Source organism: Vulpes lagopus, chromosome 10 (genome assembly GCF_018345385.1).
Source record: "Vulpes lagopus strain Blue_001 chromosome 10, ASM1834538v1, whole genome shotgun sequence".
Classification (NCBI taxonomy): domain Eukaryota; kingdom Metazoa; phylum Chordata; class Mammalia; order Carnivora; family Canidae; genus Vulpes; species Vulpes lagopus.
Genome location: NC_054833.1, coordinates 65,877,119 through 65,894,891, shown reverse-complemented (window position 1 = coordinate 65,894,891; position 17,773 = coordinate 65,877,119). Strand labels below are relative to the sequence as shown.

General features: G+C 53.9%; 1 protein-coding gene across 1 annotated transcript in view; it reads right to left on the bottom strand.

Moving 5' to 3' along the window:
- LRRC75A (leucine rich repeat containing 75A) overlaps window positions 1-17,773 on the bottom strand; it is a 43,869-nt gene that overhangs the window by 3,485 nt on the left and 22,611 nt on the right. The window contains exons 2-3 of the mRNA XM_041771438.1: window positions 10,500-10,628; window positions 722-837 (exon numbers count right to left, since the gene is read on the bottom strand). Of these exons, the coding sequence (XP_041627372.1) occupies window positions 722-837; window positions 10,500-10,628 (245 nt within the window). The remainder of the gene's footprint in view (window positions 1-721; window positions 838-10,499; window positions 10,629-17,773) is intronic.

The following is a 17,773-nucleotide window of genomic DNA, read 5'->3' as shown; positions in this document are numbered from 1 at the left end:
AACGCTCCTCTCCTGCCTTTGGGTGGAGGAGTCGAGAAGGGAAAGAGGAACCAGGGCTCTCGTCAGCAAGGGAGGGCAGCCCTGCCCCTGCCCAGCCTGTGGGAAGGACACAAGCCACTCTGCCCCATGGTCCTTTGCAAGAAAGGCAGGGGTACTCCCTCCAGAAAGCCTGACTTCCAGGCTCCCTTTCACTTGCTTCCAAAGGTGCTATGCCCGCTGGTTCTGTGTCCCATGTGCCCCCCCAATCTTCAGGGGGGCATAAAACCTTTGAGGGTTCTCACTGCCACGTGGCCCAGGGGCATGGCTGGGGTCTGAGTCCCCGTAGGAGACATTCAGGAGAAGTGGCGGATTCAGTGGCAGTGCCCAATCATGTCTTCCCATCCCTCCTGAACGGGCCCATAGTCCCCAGCTCCCAATCCAGACCAGGGCCCCACGAGCAGCTCCCTTCAGGGGAATGCTCCCCTGGCTGCTCTCTCCCCCAACCAACCCTGAGTTCTCCTTCAAGCTCACCTCCTTCAGGCACCTTCCAAGACAACCGCTCTGGTTCCAGCCCCTCCCTCAGCGCTGGGAGGGAGTGCTGTGTGCCGCATGCCCAGCCAGCCATGGATCCCCTTTGGGCTGCCCTTGGACACCAGGCCAGAGGAGGGGGGACGGAGGGGAAAGGGGGGAAGGGGGGGGAAGGGGAGGCAGGGTAGATCCAGCTCAGGTGACAGAGACTCACCAGGCCTGCGGCTTCCTCTTCACCAGCCCCCGGTGCCGCCTCCACTGGGAGTGGGGGCTGAGGTGGTATGTCAGCTGCCGGCACAGCTTCTCCATGGCGCCCAGCGAGTCGCCTTCCTGCAGAGGCAACCACAGGCGGCAGGACCCTGAGTTCCCTGGGACAGGCAGGGGACACCAGGCCCTCAACTTCAGCTTCCTGTCTCCACGGGAAGGGCGCACCCCCAGGCTGAGCTGGGGGAGGCCTGTTTGTTCTGTTGGCTCTCAGGGGGCCCCCCCTTAGCAGAAAGCCATTGGTCGCAAACTAAAATGCACCACGGCTCCAATTTCTGTGAATTAGCTGCTTTCATGGCACAACTGAGATTTATATAAAACCCTAAATTCCAAGCAATCTGACAACAATTGACCAGAGCTGAGTGCTGGCTGACCCCTGAGCCAGGATTCATCATGGTCCCAGGCTCTCCCTAGAGGCCAGGGCCATTCTACTCATTCATTGCTCCACAAATGTTGACTGAGCCCCTACCAGGTGCCCGGCAATTGTTCTAGGCAATTGTCCTAGAAGTTCTCTCTCTTGTATTTCACATAGCAAAGGGAAATATTTATATGATGCCTCCAGTGAGAAAACTTAATGAATGAGGAGTCCAAGTCTTTTCCAGTGCAATTCATTCATCTTCTGGGTGGGCCCTAATCCAATATGACTGGTGTCCTCATGAAAAGCCCATAGGACACACACACGCACAGAGGGAAGGCCATGTGAGGACCCTGGAGGAGACGGCCATCTTCAAGCCAAGGAGAGGCCTTTAAGAAACCAGTCCTGCCAACACCTTGATCCTGGACTTCCAACCTTCACAACTAGGAGAAAATACATTTCTGTTGTTTAAGTGGTATTTTGTCATGGTGGCCCTAACAAACTTACATTGGGTGAAAGGGTGTGGCAAAGACATGCTAGAGAGACCCCACCTCTGTCCCATGAGCCATGAGAGGGCTGTCAATAGACAGTCACCAAGCCCCGGGGGTGGGGGGCCAACAGCATGCACTCCTGCCCAGTGGCCCAGTGCTAAGAGCCAAGAGCCAGCAAGTGCCAGGGCTCAGACGCAAACCCGCATTTGGAGAGAAACCTGGATCCGGTGAGGTTCAACCATTAACCCGCATCCAGTGCCTGGCACACAGTGGGCGCTCAGTAAAGGCCAGCCTGATGGTTGCTACCATCATCACCGTGCTAATGGAGACACAGCATACTGAGTAGGTAAGAGCATGGACTCGGAGCCAAACCGTGTAGATTTGAACCCTTGCTTCATTACCTCCTCTGTGACCTTGGGAAGTCACGTGACCTTCAATCCTCCTGTATGAAGGGATAACAGAACCCAACTCACGGGATTTTCTGAGGACAAAATGAGTCACTCCTTGTGGAGTGCTGTGACTGGCTCAGCACACAGTAAGCTCTCAAAGAATGCCCTGGCAGGGAAAAGGAGGATTACTCCTCCCAAGTGAGTTGGGCCTTTATTTTATTTTTTTAAGATTTTATTTATTTTTGAGATAGAGAGAGAGAGAGAGAGAGGGAGAGAACAAACAGAGGAGGGGCAGAGGGAGAAGCAGACTCCCCACCGAGCAGAATCCGATGGGGAACTTGATCCCAGGACTCTGGGATCATGACCTGAGCTGAAGGCAGATGCTTAACAGACTGAGCCACCCAGGCACCTATGAATTGGGCTTTTAAGGGCTGATAGGTTTATGATTTTTGTATGGAAAGAGGAAAGACGATATAAGAGGCATCTCCTGAGTGAGGAGGAAATGTGCAAAGGTTTGGGTGTTGGGGTGGTGTTGTTACAGGTGCGGGAGCAGGTGGCAATCTGGGGGGTCTGCTCACCTCTCACCACCTCCATGGCCACCACTTTAGTTCAACCCTCTATCGTCTGTCACCTGGGTTGCTGCACATGGACAATACACTAGGACTTCACGGAATTCCCACAACACCCCAGAGCAGAACTACTTTCATTATCCCCATTTTACAGAGGAGGGAACTGAAGAATAGACAGCAGGACTGGGGCTGTTGGAAAGGCTACAAGACCCTGAGGGCAGAGACAGGAGAGGGAAGAGGTCGGTGTTGAGTATCCAAAGAGGTGAAGCTTCTGAGCAGGGATCCAGGAAACAGAGGCTCAAACCTGAATGGAATTGGTATAGACAGCAATGGTCTCTGGTTCTCCAAGAACCTCACTTCCTCTTGCCTACGCCTGCCTGTCTGATGTCACCTGTCACTTTAGGCGACCTGGTGACCTGAGTTGCCATGTTCTGATTCTAGATTTGTTCTGAGTGTATGTGAAGGGAAGCAGGAGAAGCGGGCAGGGGCTCCAAGAGAGAACAGTTTGCATTTTGGGACTGTCCCTCCAACAAAGCAGTTCAGGGCCAGATGGGCCTGGCCCTCAACTGCTTTGTGCAGTTTGGGGCTCCCTGCCAGGCCTGCAGAAAGCCCTGAAAGTGACGGGGGCCACTGCACTTGACCAACAGTGCTCAGGATGGAGCAGGTATGGGCAGGGCGGGGATGAGGAAGGATCCAGGCTTAGGGCTGGGGACCTGGAGAGAAGGCAAGGGGCTCCAGGAGAGAAGGGGAGAAGGCAGGACAGGGGAATAACTGGCTCATTTGCAGCCACGTGGACCCCTCCTGAGGGATTTGTGAGGCTGGGGCTCAAGACATCATCACCCTCCGATTAAACCCCATGGCCACGGAAGGAATTGGGGATAAAGCAAGGGCCAGGAAGAGGCCACACCAGGCCCAAAGGGATGAACGAAGGCACAGTGTAGCCATGGGCACCAATGAAAAGAAGGATTGGAGGGACTCCAGTGAGGAGGCCTTGGCCAGAAGAGGCTCAGGGAGGGGCAGTCATGGTGGGGGCCAGGGTGAAGGCCAACTCTGGAGGCCAAAGGGAGGATGGGATGTGACAGCAGAGATGGTGCACTGACTGGGCCCCACCAGCATGGGTGGGCAGCATGCATGCAAGAATTTTTTTTTTTTAAGATTTTATTTATTTATTCATGAGACACACACACAGAGAGAGGCAAAGACACAGGCAGAGGGAGAGCAATCTCCCAGCACCCCGGGATCACGCCCTGAGCCGAAGGCAGACACTCAAGCTCAACCGCTGAGCCACCCAGGGATTCCCCAAGGGATTTTTTTTAAAAAAGCTCCACAGATGATTCCCCAGTGTCTCCAGGGTGGAGAAGCACCAGTTCCAACCAGTTCAGAGACAAGGATGAAGGGGGGTGGGACTGGGTGGCCAGCCCAGCCTCACTCCCCAGACCACCCGGGCGCCCAGAACAGGGTCACTCTCCCACAGCACCCGCTCCAAAGCTGAGAACCGAGCTCGTCAGCCTCCGCTCCTCCTCCAACCACTTCCCAGGGCTTCCAAAGTCCGGGGCCACCCTCTGGGCGCGAGCAGCTGGGCGGCGGACCAAGAAACAAAGAGGAAAAGGCGGCAAAGCAGCCGCCGCAGGGCGCGGGCACCGCCGCAAGGGGGCAGCGGGGTGCAAGGCGAGGCAAGGGGCGGACCGCGCAGGGCCGTTCCGGCCGGAGACCGAGCAAGCCTGTTCCCTCAGCGACGGGGACAATAGACACGCTCACCTCACAGCCGACCTGAGACACGCCGTGAGCCGGTGTCCTCCCTCCGTCTGTCTGGGCTCCGTGAACCTCAGCCAACACCCAGCGCGCATCTGCTACGGGACGCGTCGCCTGTGCGGGCGGCACGCACCAGCTCCTCGCAATCCTGGAGCTCACAACCCCATGAAACCCGCGCTCCTGTGATCCCCGCTTTACAAGTGAGGGAACTGAGGCCCCACGAGCTTGTGGGATGGGATCAGGACGCAAAGCCGGCTCTGCGGCTGGCATCCTTCCTAACCGGCCATCTCGCCCTGCGCTGCCCTCCCAGTGATAAATCTTTTCTTAAAAAGATTTTATGTATTTATTTATTTGGGAGAGCGCGAGCATGAGCAGGGGGGCAAGGGCACAGGGAGAGGGAGCAGACCCCTCTCCCCCAACCAAGCTGCGCAGGAGCCCGATGCGGGCGGGGCTCGATCCTGTCGAGCCGGAGGCGGACGCTCAGCCAACTGAGCCGCCCAAGTCCCCCCCCCCCCCCCCCCCACGGTGATCAATCGATCTTTTGGTTGGTGGGTTCCAAGTGTTTCTATCATTTGCACCCGCAAAAGCCTTCAGCAAGCCCCTCTAATTTCCCCCCAACTCCCTGGATTTTTCGAAACCCACCCCCCTCCCGCGGAGAAGAGGACAAAGCAGGGCTGGCTCGGCGCTGGAGCAGGAGAGGGTGGCGGAGGCAGGGGCTGGAAGGGCACGGTGGAGGCAGAGGAGGAGGAGGAAGTGTCGTTTCTGCGTGGTTTCCAGAAACAGTAGCCACGCGCCCCTTGCGCAACCTTGGCGGAGGAGTCGGCCCACCGGGACCGCAAGTTACCTGGTCCGTGGGCCCTGCACGCGCCCTGAGCGCACCCGCAGGCCCCTCGGTGCAGCCAGACCCCAGCCCAAGCTGCAGCAGATTGGTCCAGAAGCAGGCATGGGCAGAGGCAGCCAATCAGACCTTTCCTGCAGACCAGACGCACCCCCGCCCCCCCCACCCCTGCTCAGGGTCTAGACACCCACGGGGAGCCCTGGGGAAGGCAGAGTGTGGCCCGGGGTGGTGCAGCCCAGAAAAGGGATGGTGCGATGTCTGCTACTGCAGTTCATCTGTACCTCTAGCCCCTCCTCCAAGCGCGGCTGTTTGGGGGCCCAAGAAGACCCCATGGTATCAGGATAAATTCTCTTCCCAGCTTGAGGCAGTGCCCTTGGACTTGTGCTCCTGGCAACAGAGCCCCAGTCCACACCGCAGGCTCACAGGCAGGGTGGGACGCCTGGGTAGCTCAGTGGTTGAGCGTCTGTCTTTGGCTCAGGGCATGGTCCTGGGATCCTGGGATCAAGTCTCCCATCTGGTTCCCTGCAGGGAGCCTGCTTCTCCCTCTGCCTGTGTCTCTGCCTCTCTCTCTCTCTCTCTCTCTCATGAATAAATAAAATATTAAAAAAAAAAAAAGGCAGTGTGTGGAATTAATTCTGCAGTTTTTCCTCCCCCACCCATGGAAAAGGAAAAGTAAGGAGAGGGGAGTATGGTGCGAGTCTGGGGAGATTGGGCGCCTTATCAGGGTTGATCTGGGTGACCTAGGATGTGGCTAGGTCGTAGAAGATCTAGGTGTGTGTCTGCCTTGCTCTTTTCTTGGATCACTTGCTCTGGGATAATAAGCCAGCTGCCACGATGTGTGTGTGGAAGCTCCAGCGGTCCTATGCCACAGTCCCATGTGGCAAGAAACTGAGGCTTCCTGCCAGCAGCCAGGGGGTGTGCCAGCCCGGAAGGGGGCCTGCCACTGTCCACCAAACCCGTAGATATTTGCAGCCCTGGCCGCTGTCGCCAGGGACCCTAAGCTAGAATTACCTAGGTTAGGCTACAGAGACTACACAATGATCAATGTCTATTGTTTCAAGCCACTAAATTCTGGGGTCATTTGTTACACAGCAATAGAAAAATACAGCACGATGTTGGAAAAAGTGTTCTCATGGCTCTGGTGTCATGGCTTGCACCCAAGGCCCTTTCTGTGGTAACAACTTCTTGCTGCCGCTTGTCTTTGGGTGTCTCAATATCCCCCACTGGTTTCCTTTCTCCTGCCCACAACCGTGGAAAGAGTCCCATTATTAAACTCTCAAAAATTCACAATGGAATGTGTTGGCCTGCTTCCCGCCAGGGCCCTGCGTGATGCAAGATGTAGTTGTGAGCAAGACAGATGCCATCTCTTGTCCCTTTGGAACTGATAGTCTTGTGGGGAAGGCAGACAATATGTTAGCTGACAAATAAATAAGCAAGATTGTGTGGGAGACCAGTGAGTGAAATGAAGCCATAAACAGGGCATGGGAGAGCTGTGTGAGCTAGGCTGGTCACTGAAGGTTCTGAGAGGGGGCATCTGGGTGGCTCAGTGGTTGAGCATCTGCCTTCAGCTCAGGTCATGATCCCCGGGTCCTGGGATCGAGTCCCACATTGGGCTCTCTGCAGGGAGCCTGCTTTTCCCTCTGCCTGTGTCTCTGCTTCTCTCTGTGTGTCTCTCATGAATAAATAAATAAAATCTTCAAAAAAAAAAAAAAAGGAGTTTGGGTTTTAGTGAAACTATGACACAATGGAAGGTTTCTCAGAGAGGTACTTAGGTGATCCAATTGACCTTGCAGATTCCTCTCTGGCTGCTTTCAGAGCACAGAGGGCAGGGAGGCAGGAGTGGAGGCCCAGAGTCCCACTGGAGGCTCTGCCAGTAGCCTCAAGGAGGAGGATGTGGGGACCAGAAGGGCCTTTGAGAGACCCCAACACACTAGGGAATGAGGGCTGTTGGGACTTGCTGGTTGTGGTGGACAACATGGGTGCTCCATTCAAATCACTTGGATCCACTTTTTCCAATTTTGTGACTCTCCCTTCTTTGGTGTACTTCTGCCCGGAGGACCAGCACCTGTCCTGCTCTGTGGTGGGTGCCCACCTTTTTTTTTTTTTTTTTTTTTTAAGATTTTGTGTATTTATTTATGTAAGACACACACAGAGAGGCAAAGACATAGGCAGAAGGAGAAGCAGGCTCGCTGTGGGGAACCTGATGCAGGACTCGATCCCAGGACTCTGAGATCAAGACCTGATCAGGAGACAGGAGTGCCTGGGAACTTACCTCCTCAGGGAGAGCCCCTCACTCTGGCCAGTGTGGAGGTTTGAAAGCCCAGCCCCTTTGCCTTGAGGAACCAGGTGGAAGCTGCTTGCCCTCCCCAGGATGGAGCCTGGGCTGGCCTGGCTTCCCCGGGGCACCTCCCCAACAAATTGCTGTACACACACCCTCATTTTAGCGTCTGCTTGTGGGGACCCTGACTGTAGACATGAAGGGATGTGTGGGGCTGGAGCTGGGGTGCAGGGAAGGAAGGAGTCTCTCAAATTGCCCGCTAAATGGGGCACCTGGGTGGCTCAGTGGTTGAACTTCGGCTCAGGGCGTGATCCTGGGTTCCTGGGATCCTGGGTTCCTGGGATCGAGTCCCACATCAGGCTCCCCGCAGGGAACCTGCTTCTTCCTCTGCCTACGTTTCTGTCTCTCTCATGAATAAATAAACAAAATCTTAAAAAAAAAAAAAAAGAGGTGGGTGACTTCTGAGCTTGAAGCTTGGCTATGGATTCATCAGCACAGAGTCATGGGCGCAATGGGGTTTTGACTGTCCTCCTTCTGGGGACACGCACAGACCCTAGGGCCTGGGCCCACATCCAGCTGGCACACAGGAGAGGGCTTTTGGTAGGTTGGGACTCATTTGAGGGGGTCATCTTAGTTGTGGGGTTATTTGTCTGCTGGGTGCTGAAACAGATTGGACCAGGAAGGTCTACTTATTTGTCTCATGTCATAGCTGAGGGAAACGCTGCCTCCTAGCTGAGAGTCTTGGCATCTCTGTCTATAGTAACCTCAAGGCCCACACTTGGAATGATCTGGGCTTCTCAGATGAAAGAGCTAAGAACAGAATTCCTGGCCAGCCCCGAGCCAGCTCACGTTTTGGGGTGGGGGCCAGGGCTGCCCCTAACACCAGTTTGGGGGCCCCAGAGTCAGGACCTCCCACCCTGGCCTCAACCACAACCAGGAGAGTCCTTTTGAAGGGCCTCTCCTGCCACCTGGCCTATGGGTATGGTTAGGGGAACCAGCCTGGCTGGTTCCAACAGGGCCGGGCTCCAACAGGGCTGACACCACTGGCTGGCCCTGGAAATCTGGAAATCAGAGGCCGGCCCCTAATTCTCCAAGACTCTGAGCCCACAACCTTGCCTCAGGATCTCACCACGGACCTGCTAAGTCTGAGCACCCTGCTTGGCACACGGTGGGTGCTCAGTGACTAGGTAAACCTTAGCTTCCATGTACATGGTACAAATTCCTGAGCTTCTGGAAGCTTCTCCTGAATCAGCTCACTGAACTCTCAAAATGGCTCTACAGGGGAGGGTGTTGTCATGTGCCTTTGGAGTTGAAGAAAACAAAGTTCAGCTAATTAAGTGACCCGAGAAAGCAACACCCATGCCGTGGACCTAATGTCTGACTCTGTCACCCCAACCTGTGGGGGGGACCCCATCCTGGTGTGATGGTGTCTGGAGGTGGGGCCTTTAGGGGGTTAAGCAGGATTAGAAGAGGTCACAAGGGTTAAACGAAGAAGCCAGAGAGCCACCTGGCTTGCTTTCCACCCCCCCATGAGGCCACCACAAGGAGGCGGCCGTCTGCAAACCTGGAAGAGGGCTCTCACCAGAACCGCGCCATGTGGGCGCCCTGACCCTGGATTCCTGGCTTCCAGAACTGGGAGCAAGACATTACTGTTGTTTACAAGGCCTCCTGTCAGTGGTAACGTGTTGTAGCAGCCTGAGTGCAGACAACCCGGGTGTGCCGCCCCCCCCACCCCGTGGTCCCCACACCGCCGGAGGGGATGGAGCTCAGTCCAGACAGAACCCCTGCGGCCACCTCTCCTTCCCGCTCCCCCACGGGCCTCCTCGTCTGGCCCCGATGCAGCCCTACCAGCCCCACCAGAGCACTGACAGCGCCCGCACCCTGCCCAGAACTGAGGCCCAGATCATACCTGTGGGGGTCACCTTCATCAGATTACGTCATTACCTGAATTTGGTCTTCCCCAACTCTACAATGTGCATAAAAATGACATCTCTCCTATGGAGCTGCTTTGAGGGCCCTGTGATCTGTCACCCCTTCACCTGTGGGCATCTCAAATCCCGTTCCAGAAAAAGGCAGAGGTCTGGCACCTGCGAAGCCTACAGACGCTGCTCCCAGCTTCCCTGGGCTGAGCCAGGTACAATCTGAATGAGAAGTGGAGGTGATTCCAGGCCCAGCTGATTCTCCTACAGCTCCTGGCAGCAGCCGCTCTTCCCCAGCCTGCCAACCCCACTACCAGCTTTTTCTTACCATCACATATTTGAGCTCAGCGTTCCTGGCTTCTGCGGCATCCCACCACCAACCCCAACCCACCCCGTGCTTGGCCCCAACTGGCTCCCAGCCCTTCAGAGCTGGCTCCTCACCTAAGTCTTGGTGCCAGACGGCCCCAGAAGCCAGAGAGAAGGCCCTAGATGAAGGCCCAGATGGAGGCCCAGCTTCAGAGCAATGGAGCCCCCCTGAGCAACCAGGTTCAAGTCTGTGCTTAGGCCAAGTGAGGAGGTGGGTTTGACAGTCACCTCCTCCCTCCTATCCTAAATCCTCCTCCTCTGAAAGCAGAAGCTTCCCTCAGGCGCTCCTGGGTCCTGCTCTGGCTTCCTGTCCCTGCCACAGGGGAAGTGCTTCTTTTGGAAGCTGCTGGAAATTGAGGGATGGGAGGGAAAAGCTCCAGGGTGGAGCTACTCAGCTCCTGTCCTATAGGAATGAAGGCTCCATGCTGCTGGAGCTTCCCGTTTTCCAGGGGAGCTGAATATGGAGCATGTGTGAAATATTCTGAGTTTTAAATGTTGGCAAGGAATCTGGATTTAATACACTGGGAGGCCAAACAAAAACCAAAACGTGGGCTGATGGTGCCCATGTGAGACCCTGCCATGGGTGCTGAGCCTTAGGACAGGGTGGGCACCTCAAGCCCGCTGGCTGGCTGCCCACTTGAGGTGGCTTGTCCTCTTTGGGCCTCCCCGGCCCATAGCCACCAGCCCTCCTTGGACACTGAGCTGCTCTGGCCAGAAAGGCACCCGCCTCACACCCCCAGACCTGGCTGGCTCCGACCACAGCTGCCCTACCGGCTTGGGGCAGTGGATGTAGCGCGCCAGGCTGATGATGAGGTCGTGTGTGATGGGGTCCACCAGGTTCCTGAAGCTGGCATAGCGGTATAGAACGTCATCCAGAGAGGTCGACTCCATGCCCAGGTCCTGCAAGAGAGGTCACCTAGAGGTCAGGGGTGGCCAGGCCTTACTCTCGAGTCCCATCCAACATGCCCAGAACAGCTCCCTGTGGGTGGCTTAGCACCCCCTCCTCCAGCACCCTAACCAGGGGGGAGACCCCCTATCCCCAAGAAGGTTTCCCAGCTGCAAGGAAGCATCTACAGAACTTGTCCAGAGGGCCATGGAAGCCCCTCTAAGATGCCTTCCCAGCGCATGCATGTCCCAAGCCCTCCAACCTCTTGATGAAGACTCACCCTCCATCCTCCTCCCCTGGGAACCAGTACGAAGCCAAAGGTACCAGCATGGTAGTACTGGCCATGGTAGTAGTGGCTGCTTTTCCACATAGGGAGGGCAAATTTTGGAACCTGCATGCAGAGTAAATCCCCCAGCTCTGTGATAGGATCATGTACTGATATTTATTTGTTTTTCCCATGCTTCTGCCATCATTTTTACTGCTCCTTCTACAGCTGACCCAACTTTGGTGTTCCTTTGTCTCAGGGGCTGGTGGCGGTGGTGGTTCTGGATTGTGGGATTAAAAGAAGTTGCCAGGCACCCAGAAGAAAGCACCACTAGGGCTCCCTTAGAAAGGACAACAGGTGGTTGGGGTGGAGGCAGAGGGTCTCCAGGCCCGAGGAGGGACAAGGGTTTGGGGGGGCACCACACACTGACAGCCCCAGCTGGGAGCCTCTGCAGATGCCCCTGCCCAACCAGCAAGGGACCCCATAGACTTGGCCAACAACAGTCACCAGGGTAGATCAGGACCCAGGGGCCCTACTCCAAATGTTCTGGACTGTGTAAAACCCAAGATTCTTGTACAACCCAGGGAAAGGGCAGGCTCCCCAAACATAACTAAAGCTTGACTTCCCCACCAGTCAAGTTGGTGGAAGCTTGAAGCAGTGCTAACTGCTTTAGAGAAGCAAAGCATTTTCTGTTGTCCTTGAGTGAAGCTGTGGTTCCTATTCCTAGCTTGGTACCTTGCCCGGACCAGACAAAGATAGGAACGAAAATATTCCTGGGCCCAGCCCACCCTGAGGACCAAGGGGCCCACCAAGGGTGGGCAGGGAAGTCAAGCATCACCCACTTTTGCTGCCCTTACCCTATGGGCCCCTAGGCTCCCAAGCCACAGGCGGAGCTGCCCCAGCACAGCCCAGAGGAGGAAGGCTCCCAGGCCAGGTCCAGCACCCTGAGGACACCAAATGTGTGACTGATGGGTGAGTCCCGGCACAGGTTCACTCCCAGTTATTTTGGTGGGGAATCCTGAACTTTTCCAAACACCTTCCCCGTGTGATTCTTAGAAATCCCTGTAAGGCGAGTAGGCTGGCCATCGCAATTCCCAATTTACAGGTGAAGAAACTGAGGCCTGGAATGTTTAACAAGAGACTGGAGTTAACACTGCGGTGTAGGAGATGTGAAAAATGCTAAGGGAGTACCCATCCTAAAAGTTCTCATCACAAAGAAAAAAACCATATTTTTTCTTTTATTCCCCCTCTCACTACACGAGAAGATGTTAACTTACTGTGGTCATCATTTCATAGCGTATGTAAGTCAATCGTTATGCTGTATGCCTTGAACTCACACATTGCTCAGTTTACATCCCAATAACAATGAAAGAAAAAAATCACATATAATAAAGATTTTTAAAATTTTTTAAAAAGATTTTATTTATTTGAGAGAGAGAGAGAGATAGCAAGAGAGCACCAGTGGGGAAGAGAGGGAGAAGTAGGCTTCCTGCTGAGCAGGGAGCCTGACATGGGGCTCCATCCAACGACTCTGGAATCATGATCTGAGTCAAAAGCAGATGCTCAACCAACTGAGCCATCCAGGTGCCCTAATTTTTATTATTTTTAAAAAATTTTTACTTTTAGTTTTTTGAGAGAGAGAGTAAGAAGCAGACTCCTGGGTAAGCAGAGAGCCTGATGTGAGGCTCAAACCCAGGACTTTGAGACTATGACCTGAGCTGAAGGCAGACGCTTAAACGGACTGAGCCACTGGGGTACCCCAATAAAGATGTTTTTAAAAAGAATTTCAGGAATGGTGGGGTGGGCCTATGCCTCAGCCGGGGCCTGTTTTGGGATTGCTCTGCCTTATTTACCACTGGAGTGAGTTGGGCAGGAGGTAGGCTAGAGGGTAGAGATGCTGCCCTGAGGTTTGGGGGCTCACACTTTTTTAAGACTTTATTTATTTGTTCATGAGAGACACACACAGAGAGAGGCAGGACACAGGCAGAGGGAGAAGCAGGCTCCCTGTGGGGAGCCCAACGTGGGACTCGATCCTGAGACCCTGGAGTTACGACCTGAGTTGAAGGCTGATGCTCCACCCACTGAGCCACCCAGGGGTCCTGGGGGGGCTGACATTTCTAAGGACAAAGAAAGCAAGGGTCTTTGCTGGGTGGACCCGGAGGGGGCTGGGCTCCGTGCCCTCTGCCCTGGCGGGGAGCCTTCCTAAGCCTACCCTCCAGCCAGGTCCCACCTGCCACTGTAGGGGCACTTTGCTCCCTCTTCGTTAGAGAGGAATGGACAGGAGGGCCCAAGAATGACCCTCAGAGGGGAGAAGCCCTGCGTCAGGTTCTCTGGCCACTGAAATAATTTCCTGGGGACCTAGATGCGGAGGCTCGGGGGTCTGGTGCAGATGCTCACAAGGGAGGCTTCTAAAGTGCCGGCTTTGCCAGGTTCCAGAGCTGAAGGCCGGTGTAGAACCAAATACAACACCACCTTGGGCCTCTGTCCCTGCCCCGGCTTGATCCATCCCTCAGGGCTGTGTCTGGGGCAAGCTACCTCATGTCACTGAGTCTCAGTTTCCTCATCTGTAAAATGGAGCCAGGGACCCTCCATCACAAGTAGGCGAGAGAAATAAAACCAGGTAACATGTAAAGGCTCCAGCAGGGGAGAATATCCCTGACACAGCTCTCCCCACCCACCCCTTCCTTCCATCCCCACCTCTCCTCTGCAAGACCCCTTCCCTCCTGATGCAGGGGTGATGACTTCTTTTTGGACCACAGGCCCATTTGAGAATGTGACAAAAGCCATGACCTCTGTTTCTGTAAAACCCGGGATTTAGGCCTCATAGTCACCAGGGCCTGGATGCATGGGATCTCGGAACACAAACTGTTTCTCAGGAATGTGCAAAAATGCGGCCCACCCTCCCTATGGCAGGAGGAGGCTGGGAACCTAGGAAAGGGAGAAGTCAAAGGGCCTCTATTCTAGGGTCTTTGAAGGCCCAGGTGTCACAGGGCCGAGGCTCCCCTTTCCTGGTGCAGGGAGGGAAGGGCAGGGCAAGGTCCACGGGTGGAAGTGGAGGGGTGGTTACTGCCATGGTCAGAGGCTGGACTTATGGCCACAGGAGAAGGAGAGAGGACAGATTTATCCTTCCTTTTCTGTCCGTGCCACAGGCTGGCCTGCCCCTCTGCGAGCTGCGGCCCCAACACCAGCCCCTGCTCAGCGTGTACCCCTTCCCATGACATATACTTGCTGGTCTGCAGAAAGCACCAGATCCCAGTTCTACCTAACCCCCGACACACAGTCGGTGGGCAAGAGACATCTTCCCTCTTGGGATCGGCTTCCCTATCTGTGAAATGGGCCCATGAGCCTCACTGGTAGTTACCAAACCGTGTTTCCTCGAGATCTTGGGGCTGATGGCAAACAAGTGAGAGGCCAGAAGACTCAGCAATGCTTCAGGCGGCCCGGCTCTCGACAGGACAATTCTGCTGGCCACCCACAGCAAACTAGGATGATCCCCAAAAGTAGTTCTGTGGCCCAAGCAAAGTTTGAAAACTCTGGACTGCCTGACTGCTTGGGCTCTTTTTTTAAAGATTTTATTTATTTATTCATGAGAGACCCAAAAGAGATAGAGACACAGGCAGAAGGAGAAGCAGGCTCCCTCGGGGGAGCCCCAAGCAGAACTCAATCCCAGGACCCTGGGATCACCCTCTGAGCTGAGGGCAGATGCTCAACCACTGAGCCACCCAGGCGTCCCTGATTGCTTGGGCTCTTGCACCCCTACCAGCCCTGCCCTGTCTTCCCCTTCCCTTCCTATCCAGGCCAGGAGAGGCCATTCCATCTGGGAAGGACCAGGAAGACCCTTATTAACCCCAGAAGCTGGGGCAGGTCTGGAAAGATGCAGAATGTTCTTCCCATAGCCTGGGTTCCATATCCCTGTGCCCTCAAGGTCACCCTGGGCGCCTTGCCTGCTGACAGTGGCTCCAGCTCTCTGGGCTCCTGTTGTCCGGGTTCATTCAGCTGCTGCTTGGGAGGGGGCAAGCAGGGAGATGGAAAGAAGGGGATGGGGAGGTGGGTCCCCCCAGGAAGGCAGATGTGGCCCTGCTCACTGTGCTTTGGGTAACTGTGAGTCATGCCATCGCCCACCCTGTGAATTCCAGCTGGGGTGGGGTTTCTGAAGGTCCCAGGGCTGTGAGTTATGAGGAGCAGGAACAGGGAAAACCAGCCGGACAGAGGTTATTGCACATTTTATTGCTATAATTTCTTTGCTTTGACCCCACCTAGGCCCAAGAATGCTTGTGCTGCTTTAGGCTATGTCACGCGTCCCGAGGACCTGGGGCACTGCTGGCCTCCTAGGTGTCCTCCCCAGCCCTCTCCCCAAGGCCATTTTTTTTTTAAAGATTTTATTTATTCATGAGAGACTCAGAGGGAGAGAGAGGCAGAGGCACAGGCACAGGGAGAAGCAAGCTCCTTAAAGGGAGCCCGATGTGGGACTCGATGTTCAACTACTGAGCCACCCAGGTGTTCCCCCAAGAATAATCTATTAATCTGTTGTCACAACTTTGCCCCCAAATGGCCCACTGATGCTGCCTGACAGGGGCCTCCAATGCTAGGCTCTGCCCTGGCTCTCAAGAAGGGACAAAAATGGCGCGGGGGGTGGGGGGGCAGGTGAGCAGTGCCCGCTGCATGCACAGGGAGCAGACTCACAGCCACACAGAATTCCTCCAGGCCACCCCGGGCACAGATTTGGCCTTGGAGGGGCTGGTCTGCCTTGCAAAGTACCAGGCAGTAGGGAAACAGCTCCCTCTTTATGGTCTAAAGAGCACCAGGAACTGTGCATATAAGGCTCCTCATCAAACACCTGGGAACAGCTGCATCTGTGCCTGGGTCACTGCCCTAGGCAACTTTGCTTAGAGAGTGTCACCAGAGGGGATCCCAAGGAGTCCAATGGCCAGCACAGTTCGCCTCACCTAAGTGCGGTCCCCCCATGTTACCTGAGCTCGAAGAACCATGTTTAAGGACTCATTCTGGGAAGACATGATGGGCCTGAGGTTAGGGGTGTGGCTTTCCAAAAAGTGAGCAGAGACCCACATAGACAGCATTAAATCAGCATTTCTCAAAGTGTAGTCTACAGTCCCTTTCAGGGGCTCTGTGAGGTCTCCTTTTCCAATGACCTGTCAGCGCAACCTAGATTTTCTTTGCAGACTTCAACCAAAACAAGCCACCGCCAGAGACCCGATGCAGACGCAGCAGGTATGAGAATGCAGTGGTCTTCTATTAAAGCCACACATTAAAGAGATTCACAAAGCTGTGAAACGGTGTCACACTCCTCACTAACATGCTTTTCTTTTGGAAAACATAGTTATTTTTGTAAAAGTTTATTTCTTTCACATGTGAGGTTATTAATTTTAAAAGAATGAATAAATAAATCCTTTTTTTTTTTTTAAGTGAGCTCTACACCCAACCCGGCGCTTGAACTCACGACCCTGAGATCAAGACTTGCATGCTCTACCAGCTGAGCCAGTCAGGTGCCCCAAAATGAATATATAAATCTTTAAAATAAATAAATAAATAAATAAACAAACAAACAAATAAATCTTTAAAATACCTTTGTTTCATTTTCTAATATAATAACTAGCATCCACTAGATATAACCCACATAAAGGAAATCTCTCTTTGAAGACCTCAATAATTTTAAAGAATGCAAAGTTTTCTCAAAACATTAAAAATAGAGGGATGCCTGGGTGGCTCAGTGGTTCAGCATCTGCCTTTGGCTCAGGTTGTGGTGCTGGGGTCCTGGGATCGAGTCCCGCATGGGGCTCCCTGCAGGGAGTCTGCTTCTCCCTCTGCCTATGTCTCTCTCTCTTTCTTTCTGTCTCTCATGAATAAGTAAGTAATCTTTAAAAGAAAACATTAAAAATAGTAATCCATAAAACCCAGCAATCCCACTTCTGGATATATATCCGAAGGAAATGAAAATAGCCCCCCGGAGAGCTACATGCACTCCTATGTTCACTGCAGCATTATTCACAATACCCCAGAGGTGGAAGCAACCTAAGTGTCTGTTGATGGATGAATGGATAAAGAAGATGTGGTGTATAAATTTATACACACAATGGACTACTATTCAGCTGTGAGAAAAAAAAGGAAATCCTGCCTTTTGCCACAACATGGATGGACTTTGAGTGAGATGCTACGTGATCCTAAGTGAGATAAGTCAAGCAGAGAAAGACAAGTACCATATGATCTCACTTATACGCAGAATCTAGAAAGGACCAAACTGGGAAAACCCAGAGTAGAATGGTGGTAACCAGGGGTTGGGGGTAGGTGCATGGGAGATGAAGTTTGAGGGTACATACTAGTAACTAGTAGATAAGTCCAGATCTAATACACAGCACTGTGACGGTAGATGACAAAACTATTACAAACGCGAACCTTGTTAAGGGACTGGATTTTTGTTGTTGTTGTTAAGATTTTTATTTATTCATAAGAGACACACAGAGAGAGGCAGAGACACAGGCAGAGGGAGAAGCAGGCTCCCTGTGGGGAGCCCGATGTGGGACTCGATCCCAGGACCCTGGGATCATGACTTGAGCCCAAGGCAGATGCTCAACCACTGAGCCACCCAGGTGCCCATCCCCGCAGTTTTAAAAACAGAGAATATAAAGGAATCCAGGTACCAAAAGAAATTCAAGAACTTCAGGGTCAGAATAAGGGAGTGCTCTGGGAGAAAGGGGCTGCTGCCCTGAGGGTTCGGGAGCCTCAGGGAAGGGTTTATCTGCCCAAGGCCTTCCCTTTGGGTCCTAGGGAAAACTTCTACTCTCTATATAGCAAGCTCTCCTTCTTGCTCGCATTACCCTGACTCCTTGGTGAGGGATCCTTGTATGGGTGCAGCTTTGAGGGTTGGTCTGAGGGTTC